The 21816-nt window shown below is 37.5% G+C and overlaps 1 protein-coding gene across 1 annotated transcript in view; it reads left to right on the top strand.

Moving 5' to 3' along the window:
* CNTN5 (contactin 5) overlaps positions 1-14815 on the top strand; it is a 465423-nt gene extending 450608 nt beyond the window's left edge. Inside the window, exons 20-23 of the mRNA XM_028157040.2 lie at positions 2798-2984; positions 3400-3512; positions 9716-9884; positions 14712-14815. Of these exons, the coding sequence (XP_028012841.2) occupies positions 2798-2984; positions 3400-3512; positions 9716-9884; positions 14712-14815 (573 nt within the window). The remainder of the gene's footprint in view (positions 1-2797; positions 2985-3399; positions 3513-9715; positions 9885-14711) is intronic.
* The last annotated feature ends 7001 nt before the right edge of the window (positions 14816-21816 follow it).

Raw genomic sequence — 21816 nt, 5'->3', positions numbered from 1 at the left:
CCCTACAAAGCAGAATTTGCCCGAGCAGTGTTTGGTGCCTGCCAAGGTCTCCTTTTTGGTGTGTCATTTGTGGAAGCTAACTGGGTTGTACTATGATGTGATCTGAAGTTCTGGGTATGTGTTGTTTCTGGGCCTCTTGGGAGGAATTCTGGTGTAGGTTAATGCCAGATGCTTCCTGTGACTTGCCTTGGGCTACCTGTTAGGAGCTACAAAGCAATCCATGGTTGGTGGCTGCCTCTGCTGGGCTCAGGAACTCATGGGAGGGTTGGTCCTAACTGCATACTAAGGCCAGCTCCCATCAGTACTGAGCCTGGGGCAGGTCAGTAAAAGGCCCAATGTACCTTAAGATTTGCCTCCAGTGACCAGCTTTCTGTTAGGCTTAGGCACTGAGAGAGCCTCTGGCAGTACATAAGTTGTGTGAGGCAGGTTCTAAGTGAGTCAACAGGCAGGGTTAAGTGCCTGAGACTCCTCAGTGCATGAGACTCCTCAGTGCATGGGCCAACACTCCTCTAACCACTGAGCAACACCGGCCAGGGCTATCATATCAACTATATGTGTGTGTGTGTGTGTGTGTGTGTGTGTGTGTATGTGTGTGTGTGTATTAGAGATCTGTGTAGATATATCAGGGTTCAGTTACAAAGAACTGAATTGCTTCAACTAGTTTAAGTAAGAAATGTTGAATTATAGGTATTGAATGGTTTACATTACTGAGTTCAATTAACACACTCTAGGGTGATATTTTAAGAATGACTATTAAAGTCAAACTATGGGTTCAGGCCATAGAGGAAGACACTGATATCTTCTGAAAGCAAGAAGCCACCAGCCCCAGAAACTCAGGCCACTGCCACGGTTTGGAAGCCACCATGGTCAGGATGGCACCACACTCAGGAAGCTACTGCAACCTGGAGGCCTCCTCTGTGTTTGTCAGCTCCAGAATCTCACCAGGCTCGCTGCGATTTGCACCAACAAAATGGATGTCTTGTGCCCTGCGTCTTGGCTCCCATAAAGCTAATGGTTATACAGCAGGTCATTCATTAGTGCTGCCCCGGCGGGGGAAAGAGGGAAAATAATGACCCCATTACTAGGCTTGCCTGCAGAAAAGCAGGAGCCGTGGACGTTTAGCCTCCATGTCTCTTCTACATTCAAATCTCAGGCATGTGCATCTGACTGGCTGAACCTAAAACATGATGAGATTCCTAACTGCAAGGGACTCTTAGAAAAATGTTGTTTGCTTCTTCATCTTCTTTAGTCCAAGAAGACACACTAGCATCAAGGTAAAATGGATGTTGAACACTAATGTACCATATCCCTTTGGTTATTCAATATCCATGCACGTGCTTTTCCCAATTCAACAACTCGCCCAGAGCAACAATTAGCAGTGATGACGTTCCATACTGACATAGTGCAAATATCTCCTACAAGTGAAAATGTACTCACCATCTCCCTGGAAAGGAAAGCCAGAGAAAGTTCCACCAGTCAATCCGTCCATCTCAGGGTGGAGGTTTATTCCTCCTCTAATGAAGTACATTATTACTTCATTAGAGGAGGAATAGCTCTCTATATAAAAATATTAGAAGAAAGGAAGGGGCCTGAGTTATTTAATCCTTATATACTAAAACAGTACCAGGAAGAAAGTATGGCTATTACAGTCTTCATTTTCTAAAACTGCAGTTACCATTTATAACGTCCTTCCTTCTCTACCCATTTCTACTCCTATTTCCTTCAGTCAGCATCAAGGCTAGTAGAGGCCTTTAATATACTGTGTTGATGCAATATTATTTTTTCTGAGAGGTAAGATCTTATAATGACTTCCTATAGCCACAACTGGAAATAGCAGTCCTAGGTATGTTCCCGAATAGTTCAAGTCTCAACCAAACTACTTGCTGCCCACAGTGTACAGCAGCAACCTTCGCTGGAAGAGAATCTGAAAAATGTGGTGTGTGGCGTTCTAGCCTGTACAGTAGACCAAGCACTTGAAGGAGGACATGGGTGCCGTGTCCACTTCTTTTACCACAGTAACTAAATTGGGGAAAGGTGATTACTTTTCCATTACCTTCACCACAATAAATACTTGCGGGGGGGAAACTGTTCTCCTGTGCACTTATGCACAGTTAAGGTTTAGTGCCAGAAAAAGTTAAGCTTTAGGTACACAGAGGCAATTACTGAATCTGACGAAGGGACCAAGTTTGGTTGGAGACGAGCCCAGGAGTTCATAACCAGAACGGATCATCTCAATGCACAAAATGTGCTTTGACAAACAGTTCTTCCCCTCTCCCTCCTTCCCATAATCTAACAATATGCATTCTCGACATTTAGACCACTCCACCTTATCGTGAGTTTCTGTCACCTCTTCTCTATTAAACCCATACAGCTGGTGTGATTCACCTTTATTCCAGGCCCAGGAGGAAATATTCTTCATTCTTCTTTCTCAGATAATTCATTCAAAGCGCCAGGGCTTTGAAGGATAAATGGTTCTGATGACCTAGGAGAGAAGAGCACTTCCGTGTCTTTCAGTGATTCTTCCTTAATGTTCTTCATGCTCCCCGGCTACAAGGTAGCACCTCCCGTTGCCTGGCTGAGTACTGCTCAGCACAGGGGCAAATTGGGCAATGCACACAGATGCAGATTGGGCCCCGACTAAGACTGTGATTTTAGCCTCACTGATAGTACCTGTTAATAGCATGATACAGGAGTAATTTCCTACAGATGCGTGTGAGAACCACTTTTTAAAGTTCAAATACTCGCAAGCAGAGGGGAAATCTTGAAATTAATCTGTCATGTGATAATGTGTTGACAGGTTAGTTATCGGAAAGACCTGGAACAAGAAGATGCAGCAGAAACAGTCAAAACGAAGGGCAACGAGTCATCCGTCACCCTGACAGGACTGGAAGGAAATACATTATATCACTTCACCGTGAGGGCCTATAACGGAGCTGGATATGGGCCACCGAGCGGCGAAGTGAGCGCAACCACCAAGAAATCCCGTAAGTGACCGGCGCTCTTTGTTTGTTTCAGACTAAAAAGGAAACATCTTATAACATTTCTGAAAGCCACATGAGGTACATCATAAGCAGAGTTGAAGGAGAGTTTAGATCCATAGTCTTGTTCATTGCTTAGATCTGACTTCCAAAAATAGCTCAGCAATGTCTGCATTCACAGTGGATAAAGGTTATTTTCCTGTGAAACAAGGCTAAGCGATTTTGACACGAAAGGGAGATAAAAGGATTCAGGTTCAAAAGCTCAGTAGAGTAACTATTAAAAATGACAATTCTGGAGCAAAACCCTCCTTTCTGACTCTAGCTGGAACTATGAAGCACGCGCAAAGACTGAAGTGCAGGGATTTAAGTGAGGAAACGTATGTAAGCCCCCTACCCAGTTCTCTCACTTTTTATTTTGCAGCCCCTAGTCAAGCACCTGGCAACCTCAGGTGGGAGCAGCAAGGCTCTGAGCTTTCTCTAGGCTGGGAACCTGTCAGACCATTAGCCAACGAATCTGAAGTCATGGGCTACAAGGTCAGTGTTTCTTCACTCCCTTGGGTAGATGCTGGTCTCGAACACTGTTATTGTGAGGATGTACACTGAATAAGCCATAAAAAGATCCATCACAGCCCTAGCCGGTTTGGCTCAGTGGATAGAGTGTCAGACTGCGGACTGAAGGTCCCGGGTTCAATTCTGGTTAAAGCCACATGCCCTGGTTGCAGGCTCAATCCCCAGTGAGGGGGGAGGGTGCAGGAGGCAGCCAATCAATGATTGTCTCTCATCATTGATGTTTCTATCTCTCTCTGCCTCTCCTTTCCTCTCTGAAATCAATTTAAAAAAAATTTTTTAAAGACCATCACATACCAGTTTTTTTCTCAGTCATTTTCCACCCATATTCCTAGAAATCATTTCCTGCAGTAAGGAAGCCAAGGCAATCAGAAATTATTTCCAATGCACAAGGCACAGGAAAGGAATGGGTAGCAAAAGCAACAGCGATTTGAGTAGAGGGTCCCACGAAGCACAGTGTCAGAACCCGCAGAATGTAGGCAGAGTATCCTGGCGTTCTCTCTCCACAGACAAAGTGTGCTGGCAGATGGAAAATACTAGATGACCATCTGATAGAAAGACTTTCTATTAGCAAAGAAACAGAGGAAGAAAAAATGCTGGGCCAGCACACAGCGTTAGAAGGAGTTCATGGAGAGAGACCGAACGCTCCAAAGTAGATGTAACATTTCACAGACGGTCATCCTGCTTCGTGTCAGCAAGAGATCTGGAAATAAGAAAACATTTAGATCATTTGTTCTTGAAAAACAACTTTGTCTCTGATTTTAAAATATATGTGGCCTATGTATTGAATTGGCTGAACTTCAAATTTTAGTCCATACGTCAGATTCGATTTATTATCTTAAACTCTAGACAGAATCATTTGTTGAATATTACTTATAGTAGAATTTTAAAATATTTCAATGGTAATATTTAGACTGAACAGCTTCATTTAGGTGGCTTTTCAGCTATCAGAGATGGTAACATTTTGTATACAAAGTGATAAAATTCTAAAGCTAAAAACAAGAAGTTATAAATTGAATATATTTTTAAGGTAAATAATATCCATTAAGAATATTTTAAGATGCAAACTGCAGCATTTCTTACAGACTGTAATTGGTATGGATCACAGACACCCTCACATTCAAATGAATACTCTCCAATCTGTCATAATCCCCAAGGATATTGAATTTGACCTTTTGGGGGTGGGCAGGGGAGCCATTTTCTGAACCCTTTTTTACATTCCCTTCCCCCTGTCCTCACTACTTGTCCTCTAATGCAAATATACCCTTCAATGATTAGGAGTAGAAGTACAATGAGAGTGATAGACTAAGAGCCAATATAAAACCTCATTAGCATTATGGCAAGCAATCTCCCAAACAGAAGTGGCAAATAGAACATAAGGAAAAGCTAGGTGAAAGCAAATGGCTTCAGGCACCTCTCAGGTGAGAGGAGAAACACCCTTTAACCTGGAGAATACATGAGGTTGAACATAGGTGTCCCAGGTGAGGGGACCCTACACATTATTCACAATTGCCATTTCTGTCTCTGTCATTGCTCTTCCTTTTTATTTTATTTTTATTTTATTTTTTGTCAATCCTTACCCAAGGATATTTTTCCATTGATTTTTTTAGGGAGAGTGGAATAGAGAGGGAAAGGCAAAGAGGAACATTGATGTGAGAGAAACACATCTATTGGTTTCCTCCTACACGAGTCCTGACCACAGTGTGGGCTGGGGAGGAGCCTGCAACCAAGAATGAAACCGGGACCCTCTGGTCTGCGGCTGACTATCTACTGAGCCAAACCGGCTAGAGCTGCTCTTTTTATATGTGACTGTCTCCCCACCAGGCTATATATGATTGAAGAGAAGGACTGTCTTACTCATCTCTTTATCTCCAGGGCTTCTAGAATGGATGAATAATCTAATTAACTTTGACCCAGGAAGAGTTATCCATCAATATAGACAGATGTTTTTGTTTGTTTATTCAACTCAGACATCAGTTAGGGCCTTCCAGACGCCTGAGATTCCTGTCCACTTGGATTGATACTGTATGCTACACCCTGTGGAATTTTGAAGCCCACTCTTATATTTATCCAGCTTCTCAGGGAGTGTAAAGTCTATGGCTATTCTAGTCTCATTGGTTTCCTGTATCTTTTCAGCTTATACTCATTCCAAATACAGATGCAGCCTCTTTCCTGTGATTCCCATAAATTAGAAAGACTCAGGTATAATGGCTTATACTATCCTCTCTACATCTGAGTAAGCTTGAAACTTTTCGTCGTAAAATAATTAAGACAGAAGTAGCTTACATAATGTTACATATACATCAACTTCATGGAAATTTGGTAGGGGGATATTGTAGAGTGAAAGACACACAACACAGACACACGTCTGAAAATTGCACTTCAGAAAGTTTTGTTCTTTTTTATTTTTTATTTTATTAACTACAGTCACTATGCTGTACATTATTTCTCCAGGACTTATTCAAGATCCTGTGCTTTTTTTCTTAAGTGTAATTGGTATACAATATAATATTAGTTTCAGGTGTATAATACAATGATTTGACATTTATATACTTTATCACCACACCAAGTCTAGTAATCACCTGTTACCATGCAAGCTCATCACAATATTATTGACTATATTCACTTTCACCTTTTTCATCAATCCTCCACTCCCTTCCTCTCTGGCCACCATCAGTTTGACCTCTGTGTCTATGAGTCCCATTTTGTTTTGCTTATTGATTTGTTTTATTTTTTTAGACTCCCCATATAAGTGAAACTATATGGTATTTGTCTTTCTCTGTCTGGCTTGTCTCACTTAATATCATACCATCTAGGTCCATCCATGTTGTTCCAAATTACAAGATTCGATGCAGCCACTATGGAAAACAATATGGAAATTTCTCAAAAACCTAAAAATAGATCTACCATGACCCAGCAATTCCACTTTTGGGTATTTCTCTAAAGAACAGTAAAACATTTAATTTGAAAAGATAAATGCACCCCTATGTCCATTGCAGGAAAATTTACAATAGCCAAGATATAGATGCAACCTTGGTGTCCTTCAATCTATGAATGGACAAACAAGATCCTATTCTTAAAAGTGCTTTTCAGCCACCCTACAGCCAGTGGCTTCTCACTGGTACTTGTGGTTCCAACTTCTTTTTATCCAGATTCTATTCATCTTACTGATTCCTTATCATCCACCCATTGCCACTGGGGATTGTGAATCCTCACCCTCTATAATGAAGAGCAATTGTCTCCATTAACTATTCCCAAAATGCTCAGCTGGTGAATAGGCCTTTAATAGGGTCCATCCTTTTCAGGGACACTTCTGGGTAGAACCAGCAAAAATGTATTCAGTTATATTTTTAAGCATACACACCCTATTATTCTGTTACCATCAGGCATGCACACTAGCTATTTCCAAACTGTGCCTTGGAGAATAGCGGTTCTGTATTAATTTTTTTGCTTAAAAAACTCTCTGTGGATGATACACTGGCTCTCAGTTTTTTAGATAACATTTGAGAATAGTCTTGACAATACATTAGACAATTTCCTTTGTGCCTAAAGATAGTTGTCATCGCAACTGCCGATCTATACACTTCCAGATTTTTAAAGCACTCTCTGAACTCTTTACTGTCAATAACTATTTCAGACATGTCTTGATAACTCCTTAACCTGCTCATATTTCTCATTCTTATTCATCTTTTCTAAATTAGGATTTTAAAATGAGCCAAGATTCTCTAAAGCACCTAAGACTGACAATGAATTTAATGTCTCTTTTCACTTAGTATACCTACTTACAGACTCACAGCAGTACACCTCCCTGGATGTATTGATAAAAACCACATTTAATCTCAAACTCCCTTTGTTACCATCAATTGATAATTTTTCTGCTTTCACCTTTTGTTTCTAAATCTCAACGGATCCACAAATTTGTCTTCAACTCTGGATTTTATAGCAACATTAGATATGCATTACTGGTTGCATTTTTCTTTGTCATAAGAATTGTAATTTATCTACCATAATAACAGTGTCCTCTAATATAGTCACTCCCCTGCCAATCCTCACCAATTTACATACATTCCCATTGCCATGTATTTGCTTTCTAATTACCTCATGTGGATGATCAGAATTCTAATTCCTTACTCTGGTACATTCAAAATAAGAAGCATATATTCTGATACAATTGTCATTTTTAAGCCAAAAGAAACTGCTGTAGGCATCATTTAAGAAGTGTTTCTGATTCCCCATATCTTGACTAAGTACCCACTCCAGTAATTGCTTTACCATCAAATATGTTTCCTCTTGGAGTACATAATACATTTCATTGCATCGTTACCTATATCCACCATACTTTAGACTATAAGTGCCCTAAGGGCTGAAAACATATGGTCTTGTTCTCTGGCAAATCTCCAGTACATAGCACTATGCCTGGCCCACATGAGAAACATTCAATAACGCTCTTACCACTTTGTAACTACATCGAGGCTATGGCTTCCTTCCTCATAAGAATTTCAGTAGATACAATTATTGCACATGTCATATACATTTATACAGAAGTATTTTTTCTTTCTTGTATGTAGGTTGGTTCGAGTTAAAATCACATTTTTATAAGAAAACAGTATTATAGATTTTTGTCTAGGTTCCCAGGCCAGTCCATATTTTTTGATGCAAATGTGAATGCTGGCCATTGACAATGAACAATGATGAAGCAAAAGTAGCTTGATCTTATTACATTTCCCATGCACCAGGTCATGTGCTAGATATTTCATATGCATCCTCTCATTTTATTCTCCGAACTATAAAATAAATGTTAATTCTCTACAGTAGAGGTACCTGAGGTTTAGAAAGGTTGGCAACTTGCCCACATTTGCCCACACAGGAATGCACAGGAGATTATTTTTATTTTGAAGGAGATTTGTTTTTATTCCAGATCTGTATGATTTGCAAAGCTATTGATCTTTCCATTATGCAAAGCAATCATATTATAATACCAACAATTATGAAAAAGCACAGAAATAATGAAATTGGATAAAAATGCATTTTAACATATCTTTTTAAAAATTTCTTTATTGATTAAGATATTACATGTATCCTTATCCCCTCATTACCCCCAACCCCCTCCCATACTCATGCCAGAGGACTTGTACGCATGCATATGTGTAAGCCTAACCAATGGACACAGACAACAGGGGGGTGAGGGCATTTTAACATATCTTCACTGCTGCTACTTGATTATTAGACACACACATACAAAAATGTTTATTGGGGGTAAATGAGTAGGAACAATAGGATATAGTGAAATTGCTCTGAGCTGATCATGAGAATGCTAAACTAATATAATTTCTACCATAACTAGTCACATCAGCTTGCATAAATCGCATAATCTCTATGACCTTAATATTTTGATATGTAAACAGTATAATTCTGTATCCTAATTTGTTGTTCTGAAACTCTGCCATGAATACATATTCAATTCTAGTGCCATAGATAGATATCTGAAAAAGGCTTAACTTCACTACCCAATGTATCCAAATGTCAGTTCACCAAAAAAACACAAGCAAACCACCAAAGTAAAATTAATAAAATGTTAAACTTCTCAGCCATTTCCTACATTAAGGGTTTACTATTGATATATTTATCAAATTTTATTTTTACTTCTTCCAAATGATTAAAGGTTGACAGCTTTGACTACTTCCAGGATACTGTTTCTTTCAATGACCAAGAATAAAAGACGCCCAGTGGCCCGCCCCCTCACTACAGACTTCTCTGGCCTCGTTTCTCATGAGTCTTCCCATACATCTTGTCTCTCTTCCATGCCCCAATAATATGGTTTCTCGGTGCTTAGATGTATGTTTTCATCTTCTCTTACCTTTTTCTAGAATTCTCCTCCTCCCCTGGAACAACTGGTGAACTTGACTCATCTTTAAATGTTTAGCTAGGGCATCACCTCCTCTGAAAAGCCTTCCCTAACCTCCAGACAGAATTAAATTCTTCTGTGCTTTCAACAGCACACGGTATATACATCCAGCTGAGTCACATAGCACATGTATGACATTGTTCATGTATGTATCTAAGCTATGAGCTCCTTGTACTTAGCTCAGAGTGTGACATACAGTAGACCTTTAACATTTGAAATCCTCACTTGAATATCATTATGTTTAAAACCCTGTTATCATTCCTAGGTTTTTTATAGGCAAGAGGGCCACAGCAACAGTCAAGTTATTGAAACACAGAAACCTCAAGCAGTAGTACCACTCCCCGATGCTGGAGTCTATATCATTGAAGTTCGAGCATCTAGTGAAGGAGGGGATGGAACGGCTAGTTCCCAAATCAGGGTACCATCATATTCAGGTAAGTTTTGACATGCTAGGCTTAATTTGATGACCACTCAAAACATCAGGGTGGTGTAAACCTCATAAAAATTAATATGATGGATTGCATGGTCCAGAGATTTTGAAGGGTTTCTTTTCTCTCGCTGATTGCCATGTCATACTCTGATTAATGCAAATCATTGTAGTCTGCCCCAAATTGCAGAATTTCTGTAAATTCAAAAAAAGGAGATGACAGTTTCATTTAAATGTCCTCATTTGTGAAACTCCCTTGCCTTTCCTGATTTCAAGCAATACCTTGTCATTTGGGTTTTGAAATATTGCTTTTAAACTGGTACAGCTCTAGTTTGACATACCTATTTCTCTATTGTCTTGACTTCCTTTATCATTACATAATGGAGCATGAGGGACAGGAAAGTTCAAAGGGAATGTTTTTAAAATTAAATTTTGGTCATGTTTATTGATTTCAACATAATTATAAATGTTATTGAGCATAAGTGTTTTGTTCATTTTTTTCTTGTTTTGACAACATTGTATAAATTTAAGGTGTACAATGTATTGATTTGATACTTATATTTTGCAAAATGATTACCACCATAGCATCAGTTAACACCTCCATCAAATCATATAACTGCCATTTCTTTTTTGTGGTGAGAACATTTAAAATCTACTCTCTTAGAAACTTTTAAGTATATATCATAGTATTATTAACTAAAATCACCATGCTGTACATTAGAGTCCCAGAAATTATTCAGACATTGTAGTTGTTAGCAATATTAATAATTCCTAGCTTTTACTGAGTCCTTTGGATTGCACAAATTTGGACAAAAGTAACCCTTTCACTGATGTAGTCAAAATAGGAAGAAAATATTTAATTAAATATGCAAATGTCCAAATAAGAAAGCATTAAACAATTTTCAGTAAAGCCTTGTATAAAAAATGTTTAATGGCCCTAGCCAGTTTGGCTCAGTGGATAGAGTGGTGGCCTGTGGACTGAAGGATTCTGGGTTCAATTCCAGTCAAGGACACATGCCCAGGTTGTGGGCTCAATCCCCAGTGGGGGCATGCAGGAGGCAGCCAATCAATGATTCTCTCTCATCATTGATGCTTCTATCTCTCCCTCTCCCTTCCTCTCTCTGAAATCAATAAAAAAAATATAAAAAATGTTTAATGAACATTTAATTAATGTATAATTATAAGCATTATTTATTGAGCAATTATTCCCGAGCAGAACTGTCAACCTAAAGAGAAGAATCAAGTGATATCCTGAAGGACTCTGCATGTGGCTCTATTACATTCCAAATATTTATTTATTTGGATTAAGACCAAAAGTATTGCATATGAATTTTTGATCCCACAAAGTGAGATAGGAAGAAAATGTAGGAAATAAAATAATAAGATAGACTGAAACTTTGAGGAAAAGCTATTGACATAATCTTTGATAAGTAAAGTCTTGCATAAAAATACAAGATGAGATAAAGGATATTATTGGAATAATTGATAAAATTTGAATAATGTCTATAGTGTAATATTTGACAACATTAACTTTCTGTGTTTTTTTAATTACACTTTGTTATATGAGAAAATTATTTTTAGAAACTATGCACTGAAGTATTTAGGGGTAAAGGTACATCATATTTGAAACTCTAGGGTGATTCAGGAAAACTCTTGTATATATTTATAGAGAGAACCAGAGGCCCAATGCACAAAAATTCGTGCAAGAATGGGACTTCCTTCCCCTGGCTGCCGGCACCACCTTCGCTCCGGCCGGAGCCGCCTTTCCACCTTCCCATGCTGCCCAGAAGCCCAGAGTGGCTGGGGTGGTGCGGAATGCCTGCCCCTGGCCGCTTGGCGCCTGTGTATGCAAATTAACCCGCCATCTTTGTTAGGTTAATTTGCATACTCACTCCTGATTGGCTGGTGGGTGTCACAAAAGTACAGTCAATTTGCATCGTTCTCTTTTCTTAGTGTAGATCAGTGGTCGGCAAACTGCAGCTCACGAGCCGCAGTTTGCTGCTCTGTTGACTAATGAGTTTGCCGACCACTGACCTAGACTCTCAATTCCAATAATTACAGGTTGTTGTTGTTCCTTGTGATTAAGCCCCTATCCCAGTGGTTGGCAAACTCATTAGTCAATAGAGCGGCAAACCGTGGCTTGCGAGCCGCGGTTTGCTGACCACTGGTGTAGATTATAAAGCAAGAATGATAAAACATAACATTTAAGGAATCAAAATGAATTCCTTGTTCTAGTCTGATAACTTTTTGGTACATCTTAAATTACTTAAAAAGGAAAAATTAAAAGTAAAAGCATAAGATGCAGGAAATCTGACTTTTTCAGAAATTCAGATGAAAATACTTAAGAATATAAATACGTTGTGGCCACACAAAAAATTATTATACTTTATAATTCATTTATAAAAGTATAGTTTCAAGAAAGTATTAATGTAGAGACATTGATTAGTTCATAATAAAACTGTTTAAATGTGAATGTTAAATCTTAAAGAGTACCTTGAAAGACTAAAGATTGTTTTGAAAAGTGAAAAAGATGACAGTCTCTTTGCTTCATAACCTCAGATTTCTAATAACAATATTACAAAGAGCCTATACAGTGCCCTACTTATGTTCTTAGCATTATGCTAGTTGTTTTTCATATATTATATTATTTTTTCCTTATAGCAACCTCATGAGTTAAGTATTTTATTATTCTCTGACTCTCCAAGATTCCTTTTATACTCTAACACAATCAAATTCTAAAGTATCATTTGAATAAGATCAACCCCAAGCTTAGAGGAACTTATAAATACTTTGATCCTCCCATTTATATTTTAAATTAACTGGGAACTTCTATTCCATGGGGGGAAAACCATCAACTTTTATGTTTAAGTTAAAATATTTTGTCCAGTGCAACCCTTTCTCCAGTTTCTATAAAGTGAAATCTCATACTATTGTCTATCTTAGAACATAAAACATAAGCAATGATTGATTTCATCCTTATTTTCCAAAAACTAAAAGCCTAATAAGTTGAAATAGCTAGTTTTACAGCTGGGACTAGAACTTAGTTCAATGTTGTTGATGTTTTGTGTTTTGTTTTGTTTTATTATGCCAAAATATGTTTTTGCTTTGTGGATTCTATTTGGAATTTGAGATATAGACTCTAGTTAGCATTGTGCAAGTGAGATGCTTTTGTGAAATGTCATGTAGGTTGATTTAAAAATAAATAAATAGGATGTGTTCAGTTTCTTTTTATTAAGCATGCACATACCACTCTAGCAAGGCTTTGTCATCATACCTTTTTATAGCTCAAATGTGGCCATGCACTTCACAATAACCCCATTTTGTACAAGCCAAAACATATGTAATATTCTCCAATATGTTGATTAATAGGTTTTAGTAGTACCTTACCTGTAAAAATTTTCAAAGATGTGTTGTTTTTGTATGTGTGTGGCTTACCAAACAAGTGATTCTTCAGCACTTAAGTAAACATGTGAAAATAACTTTTGACTCTATTTCTGTAATGAAAATCACACCCCGAATGCTGTAATATTTAATCAGGACAGAGAAGATAATATGACAGAAGAATGATTCCAAAATGAGTGGTAGATTTTACTATTAATACATCATTAAGGTTTTAAGCCAGGCCAATCATTGTTTTAAGAAAGACAATACAAATAAGAGCATCTGATTTCACTAATCCCTAGCTCAGTGACTTTAAGCAAGTTCTATAATCTTTCTAAGTCCGGTTCCTTCATTGGCAAAGGAGGGTAAATAATATTACTTGCTGCATAGGAATGTTGTGAGGATCAAATAAGATAATATATATAGTCCTTGCCTGTTTAGCTCAGTGGTTAGAATGCCCACTGAAGGGTTGCTGGTTCGATTCCTGGCCAAGGACAAGTACATCCCCATTGCCTGTCAGGGCACATGGGAGAGGTAACCAATCAATGTATCTCACTACGATGTTTCTCTCTCCTCCTCCATCTCCCTCCCTCCCCCTAACTTTAAAAAAAATCAATGGAAAAAATATCCTCAGGTGAGGATTTAAAAAAAAAAAAGATAATATGTATAGTACAGTGCATGGCATGCAGTATGCATTCATTAAATATAAATTATGATGATGATCCTTCAGAAGACATTTGGTTTGAAGAACCATTTCTGAAGTTAGATCTAAGAGTAGCACTTAGTTTCTGATTATGTAGAGCTATTAGAACTACTTCAAACTAATCAATTCAGATCAGTCAGTTCAATCAAACAACCACCTTATACATTAACTGCATTCGTGTGTTTTGGGTCTCAAGAAGGAAGAACTTCTGGTTGAAAGTAAGAGTGATGAAATATAACTCTCCATTGGCAACTTTGGCATGATAATCTACTCAACTGAAACTCAAATCAATCAAGAACCTTTAAATAAATGAAATAATATGCTATTATTAAATTGAAAAATTGGCTAAAGTAATTAAATTATACATTTTTATTGCCACAAACTTTTACAAATTGCTTTTACTCCATGCCCTCAACTGTGTACTATAGAAATTCTTTTGTTTTATATACTTGTAATGTGGGATGTTTTCCATTATTACATCATTGGTAAAACTTACCCTGAATCTTCTAATTAGATGTGTTTGTTGGACATGGCATTGTCTTTTTAATGCAGTATTCCATATATACGTCTGCCCTCCATAAAACTTATGGGAACCCCAGACAATGTCTCATTTCATAAATACTAGGAACACTCTCATCAGAAACAGGACCGATGTTGCATTCATTTGTCTTACACACCTAAAAACAATTCTTTCCTAGCTCAAGTAAAATCAAAATAATTTGCCCCATTACTGCTTCTCTCTTCTCACAGGTGGAAAAATCACTAGTGCTCAGTCAACCCTCCATACTCTCTCCACATCTTCATCATCAGTAACGTTGCTCTTGGCATTGATGATTCCTTCAACCTCTTGGTGAAAACTGCAGACTTAATTTGCTTTACTCTGATAATAGTGGTGAAGAGTGTACTGTAAGTGGAGCCCCAGGACACTGGAATGAGCTTTAAAAACTTGGGATTATACATGATGCACTTATAGGAGGTTGGGGGAAATATTACTTAACCATCAGGTTTTTCTTTGGTTTTTGTCAATGGAGAGGACAGTTCTTGGTCCAATAAAAATATGCAGGTTGTATGTAATGATTTTTTAAAGCAATGGTAATTTCTGTCTAATGCATTCTTTACTTTTTTAGTATGTTGGAATTTGATTTTATATCTGATAACTCTAAGTGTGTGCCATCCATTTGTTAAGTAAGTGGTTTCTAGCAGATCTGTTTCAAACACAAATACAAAACCGAGAATGAAAACTTTGGTTAAGACTCTGAATCCACTGTTTTTCATTTTCCCTTTGGCTGATATTTCAATTGACAACATGACAGGAGATATGAAAAATACTTCAGTTGTGTGGGCCATGATAGGATAAGTATACAAAAATTTTCTGGAAAAATATTGTATGACTGCATAGTGAAATAGCAAAATTTGTCAATATGCTATTCTATATGCATCCCTAGAGCAAGTTATTAGGGTAGGGAATAAGCCATTTATATTAGTGCAAGATAAATAGAAAGTGAGTCCAAATGAATTTAAATGATGTTGTTTCTCATCCAGTTCTATGTTATCTAGCTGCAAATATATTAAATGTTTATTTTTAATAACAAAAGATAGTTTAAAGTCACAAAAAACATGGTTACTAAGAACTGCAGACACTGACTTGTTGCGAAGGGTGCTAACTTGTAAATGAAATGACTACAAACACAGCTTCCTGTTTCCACACCTACTGCCAAAACAGAGGTGGAATGAGGTCCAAGGTTTTCTTCTAATTGCAAATCAGTTTAAGGACAATGAAAAATTGTTGTGCAAATAATTATGCATACATATAGTCTGTAAATTAAAGCAGTTCAAGCATAACAAATAAATTTTGATTTTTAAACAGGTCTGTGCATCACATACCACTTATAAAGTGTTACCAACTGTTAAGAGGATCTCTAGGATAAACTGATTTTTTAAAATTAAACTGTGGAAACATGGCCACAGTACAAAGTGAGCCCCATTTGCTGTTTGGAGGAGTCAGCCAAGACCTATTTGATCCTAGATAGTTGTTAGAAAGTGAGGTGAAAGTTTTCTGCTTGGTGATATTTTTACAGAAGTTCTAACCAACATGAGAACTTGCCAGAGTTTGCATCACACCCAAGAAGATGCCTGAAGGGAAAGTTATTGCCAAGTCACCAAAAAACAGCCTGCATGTTAACAGGTGATGTTAATCTATACAAATAAAAGGGTAATATGGTAATTACACCAGATCAACCGGATGTCTTCCGACATCCTTCCGGATAAAGCCAGGGCCCAGCGTGGGGGAAGTCGCCCCAGAGGCAGGGAAGCTGCCTGGAGTCTCAGTCCTGGGTGCCTACGGCCAGCCAGAGGGAGGGAAGTCAGGGTCCTGGGTGCCTACAGCTGGCCAGAGGGAGGGAATCCCGGATCCCGGGTGCAGGGGCCAAGGCAGAAGCAGTTAGGGGCAATCAGGCAGGCAGGCAGAGACAGTTAGGGGCAATCAGGCAGGCAGGCAAGTGGTTAGGGGCATTCAGGCAGGCAGGCAGGTGAGCGGTTAGGAGCCAGTGATCCCAGATTGTGAGAGGGATGTCTGACTGCCAGTAGGGATCGGGCCTAAACTGGCAGTTGGACATCCCCCGAGGGGTCCCAGATTGCAAGAGGGTGCTGGCTGGGCTGAGGGCCCCTCCTTCCATGCACGAATTTCGTGCACCAGGCCTCTAGTATGAGAATAATTAGCAATTTCTTTTATAACTTTCATTCTATTTGCATCTTTAACAGGAAGCCGAATGAAGCAACATTGAGCTCAAACTGGTGGCTCTAGAGGTTAATTTCTGTAGAATCAGAGGAGAGATTGGAATTTCTGTTCTGAATACCCTAAAAGATTAGTTTCAGAGCCACAGTACAACTATTTATACTGGTTACTCCTGTTTTTGAGGGAATTATGTCCAAAAACACCTAAAGAAACAAGTAGTGACTTAAAAGACTATTTGAGTTAACAGATTATTCTAATAAATTACTACAGATGGTGACTATTGAAGTCAGTGAATAACAATGACCAAATGGCCTTCCTTGAGCACCTCCTTTGTATTGGGAGAGGCTGGACTTTGCAGAGAGGGATGCTAGTAGGCAGGAAAAATATGAGCTTTCCTGAGTATACTGTAGCTTTCAGGAGCAAAATGTGCATCTGAAAAGAATGCAGCAAGAATATTTTAAAATGGGCAATAATTTTTACTTTATATTTGATTAATTAAACCATTTTCTTCATTTTTCATGGTGTTTTATATAGGACTTAGTGACAGACTTTAAAAATCAAGTTATTACTAGAACTCTTATAAAACAACCCCCACCACAAAATGTAATGTCAGTATATGGCAAATTCAAATTAACCAATATTTTCACCTAGCTGATGGATGGTACATATCTGACAGAATATTTAAATATAGAATTCTGATGTTATATTCTAAGAGAAATCAAAGATATGGGATGTTTTCACTCGACATGCGCAGAATATGTATTTTGCATCATAAACCTATTTAAAAATAGGTTTGAAATGTTTATGTACTTATATATTGCATACTTGTTACTTTGAAGAAAACAAAACAACATTCCTTATCAAGGTACATTATTTTCCAGCTGCAATACTGAGTGAGCTTTTTCTTGGATGGGATAATAACCGCACAGTCTTAAATCACTAAAGAGACTGTATTTTTGTATAATGTCAATTGAACTATGAAGAAAAAAAAACACTCCTCATAATTAAAAATTCCATGAAAGTGAATGTTTTCCATACCTATATGAAGGTATTGTGGACCCCCAGCCAAACCATCAAATATATTGTGTACAGTCTGTATATATGTACTATATATAAGGTTATATACCGTGTGGAAGGCACAGTCAGATAATAATTCTGTGTACTGTTCTTGTAACATTAGATCTTTTTAATAAATAATTCTCTTTTTATTGACTTTTATCTTCTCTCCTGTCAACTATATGAATGCCATTATTTATGTCACATAAAACACAGTATACTCACAATTATGGTAATGTTTTCACACTGAAACCATCATTATCCACAGATGTCCATGGTAGTTTCAACTTGACAGTTGGAAGCTACCTCAAAGAATAAACTAAGCAAAAAAGCAGTATAGCCCAACTGGTTTGGCTCAGTGGATAGAGCGTTGGACTGCGAACTGAAAGGTACAGGTTTGATTCCAGTCAAGGGCATGTACCTTGGTTGCAGGCACATCTCCAGTAGGGGGTGTGCAAAAGGCAGCTGATCAATGTTTCTTTCTCATCAATGTTTCTAACTCTATCCCTCTCCCTTCCTCTCTGTAAAAAAAAAAAAAAAAAATCAATAAAATATATATATATTTTTTTAAAAAAGCAGTATAAATGGGATAAGTTCATAGTTAGACTCACGATTTATTTCTTCTCAGGATGGAGACTTTATTAAATGAGTTTTGTAAAGAGTTTGGTAAATGTGTACTTCTGCTTCTATTAGGAACAGTATATCCCAAGTACAATTCTTCCAGGCAGTCATTCACTCCTTTGTGCTCCCTTAACACTGTGTGTACATCTCTATTATACCAGCAATCACAAGACATTATGATGATTTGTTTATGAGTGTTTCCCCTTCACTAGTCTATGAGATCCTTCAAGGGTGACAACATTATATTCATTTTAGGATTTCTCTCACCAGTGTCCAGCACATATCAAGTTAGCAATTAATTGGATTTAAGTTAAGGCTGGCCTTAAACATTTCCTTTAGAAATCTTGGAGCTCTGACTCTGTAGATCAGAGACTAGGGAATCTGTATTTTCAAAATCTTCTAATGAAGAGAATTTAGCACTAAGTAGTAAAATTTTTATAAATTTACCATTTGACCTGGCAATCCTAGGTCTAGGAATCTATTTCTAAGAAATACTAGCAAAAATATGCAATTTTATGTGAATATACAAAGTATAGAATATACAAGGTAAACATATGCTCACTTTTGTGTAAGTGGGAAAAATACACACATATTTGCTAATATTTGCTAAAAGATATAATGGAAGAATAAACTAAAGACTAATAAAAATTGTTACCTACCAAGATAGGAAAGAATGGGACATGGGAACAAATATGCAAGCAAGCTCTTTCTCAATGTATTTATTTCTTAGTTTTGACCTTGGAAGTACATAAATGTTTATATTAATTTAAAAATCAAACAAAAAGAAAAAAAGCAACCTCCAAAAAATAAGTGGGAAAAAAGGAAACTAACCATATCAACTGTTGGTTAATAAGCTAAAGCTTTTTTATAGAATTTAACTTCATGGATACATCTTTCCTGTCAGTATGGTGACAGTACATCCTAATGAGGCATACATTTCAAGAACAACACACACATCAAAAGTATAAAATCTTACCGTAGCCGGTTTGGCTCAGTGGATGGAGCGTTGGCCTGTGGACTGAAGGGTCCCAGGTTTGATTCCTCTCAGGGGCATGTGCCTTGGTTGCGGGCACGTCCCCAGTGGGGGGGTGCAGGAGGCAGCTGATCAGTGTTTCTCTCTCATCGATGTTTCTGGCTCTCTATCCATCTCTCTTCCTCTCTGTGAAAGGTCAATAAAATATATTTTTTTTAAAAAGTATAAAATCTTAAACTACATTCATTGGTCTTCTTGCGAGTAGCACCACTAGTTGAATTATTTTTAAACTAGCCAATATATAAATATGAATGTTAAAAGTATTTAAAAAGTACATTTTGGGGATAAGAGAAAAGAGATACATATACAAATTTTTTTAGTTAAATAAAATTTGTAATCTTTGATTTATCAGTATGAATTTGTAGTTTGACATTTTTCTTAAAAATGACCTATTATTTAGCTTTGTGAACTGCAAAGGTCTAGAAGAACATTGAACACTCTTAATAGATAAATAATACAAGTACTGATTAAATAATGCACAAATTTTTGCCTCCAAATTTCATTTACCTTTAAAAGGAAATTTATTACAGAAATTGTTGATTTAAGGTCTTGGATAGGAAGTGAACAAGATGAACCCAGGTTTTCTTTTTGTGCCTTTAAAGACTACCATCTGTGTGAGATAAATTGAGCTCAAAAAGAATAATGATAGCAGTAGACTGAAACAAAAGTAATATCTAAAAATCTATGATTTCATACTAATATTCACACAAAACTTTGGTTATCTTTGTTGGATGCAAGATTCATCATTCTGAGAATTATTATAAAAATGTAAAAGGGAAAGAATTAAGTATGTATCCTGACTTTCTTGTAAAGGCTAAGTATTAGGATAATCAAGTTATCTCTGATTAAAGATAACTTGACTTTATAAAAGAATCACAGCTAATAAATGCAAAAGGAATAATAAAAATAAAATAATAGTAATGTAGAACACTCTTCAGGATGATGATCTAGTTTTTTTCATAAGTCAATAGCATGGGGTCAGGAGATAAGGAAGGAGTAGAATTTCTCTTTAAATGAAACTTAAGAAATGTATGAAAATCAAACACTTTGTTCAAATTCTGATTCAAATAAATTGTTCAAGAAAAATGGGAATGGGCTACATAGAATATCATATGCTAAAATAATGTAGTTATTTAGATTTTTTTTTTTTTTTAGAAAAAGATGTGCAATGGCATGATGGCAGAGATTTACTTTAAAATATCACCAAAAAGAGCAAGGAAGGAAGGAACAGAGGAAGGATGGGAGAAAAGAATGAAGAAATGAAGAGAAAGAAAAAAAATTTTAAGGGATAGATATGCACCTAAGAATACATTATCAAACTACATGAGGCAAAATTAATAGAACTGTAAGGAGAAAGAGATGAATCCACTATCATAATTGGAGACTTCAACACCCCTCTATCTGAAATAGACAAATCTAGCAAGTAGTAAACCAGTAAGAACACAGTTGAATCCAACAACACCATCAATCAATTGGACATAATTGACACTATAGACTACTTCATCCAGCAACAGAGGAATGCACATTCTTCTCAAGCTCACAAGGAACATTTAGATAAACCACACTCTGGGCCATACACCTGAACAAATTTAAAAGAATAGATGTTCTACAATATCTTTTCTCAGACTATAATAAAATTAAACTAGAAAAAAATAGAAAGATAAATAGAAAAATCCCAAAATACATGGATATTAAATAATACACTTCTAAATAACATATGCATCAAAGAAAATATCTCAAGAAAAATTTAAAAATATTTTTAGCTAAATGAAAATGGAAACACAACCTGTTAAAAATTGTGGGATACAGCAAAAGTAGTGCTTAAAATTTTATAGCATTGAATGCATATACTAGAAAAGAAGACCTAAAATCAATATCTAAGTTTTCGCCATAAGAAACTAGAAAAAAAAGCAAAGTAAATTCAAAATAAGCTGAAGAAAATAAATAAGAAGAAATCAATAAAACTGAAAACAGGAAATCATTACAGAATATCAATAAAACCAAAAGCTGGTTCTTTGTAAAGATCAATAAAATAAGCCTATGGGTCCCTGGGCCCGGGTGAGGCCACGCACCCCTGGGTCCGGGTGAGGCCGTGTGCCCCTGGATCCGGGTGAGGCCACACACCCCTGGGTCCGGGTGAGGCCACGCTCCTCTGGCTCCGGGTGAAGCCGGATCCCGGGTCCGGGTGAGGCCGTGTGCCCCTGGATCCGGGAGAGGCTGGGTCCCAGGCCCGGGTGAGGCCACGCACCCCTGGGTCCGGGTGAGGCCACGCGCCCCTGGGTCTGGGTGAAGCTGGAGCCCAGGTCCGGGTGAAGCCATGTGCCCCTGGATCCGGGTGAGGCTGGGTCCTGGGTTCGGGTGAGGCTGCGCGCACCTAGGTCCGGGTGAGGCCACACGCCCCTGGGTCCGGG

This window comes from Eptesicus fuscus, chromosome 13 (genome assembly GCF_027574615.1).
Source record: "Eptesicus fuscus isolate TK198812 chromosome 13, DD_ASM_mEF_20220401, whole genome shotgun sequence".
NCBI lineage: Eukaryota > Metazoa > Chordata > Mammalia > Chiroptera > Vespertilionidae > Eptesicus > Eptesicus fuscus.
Note: the sequence above shows the minus strand (reverse complement) of the source record. Positions and strands in the feature narration are given on the sequence as shown.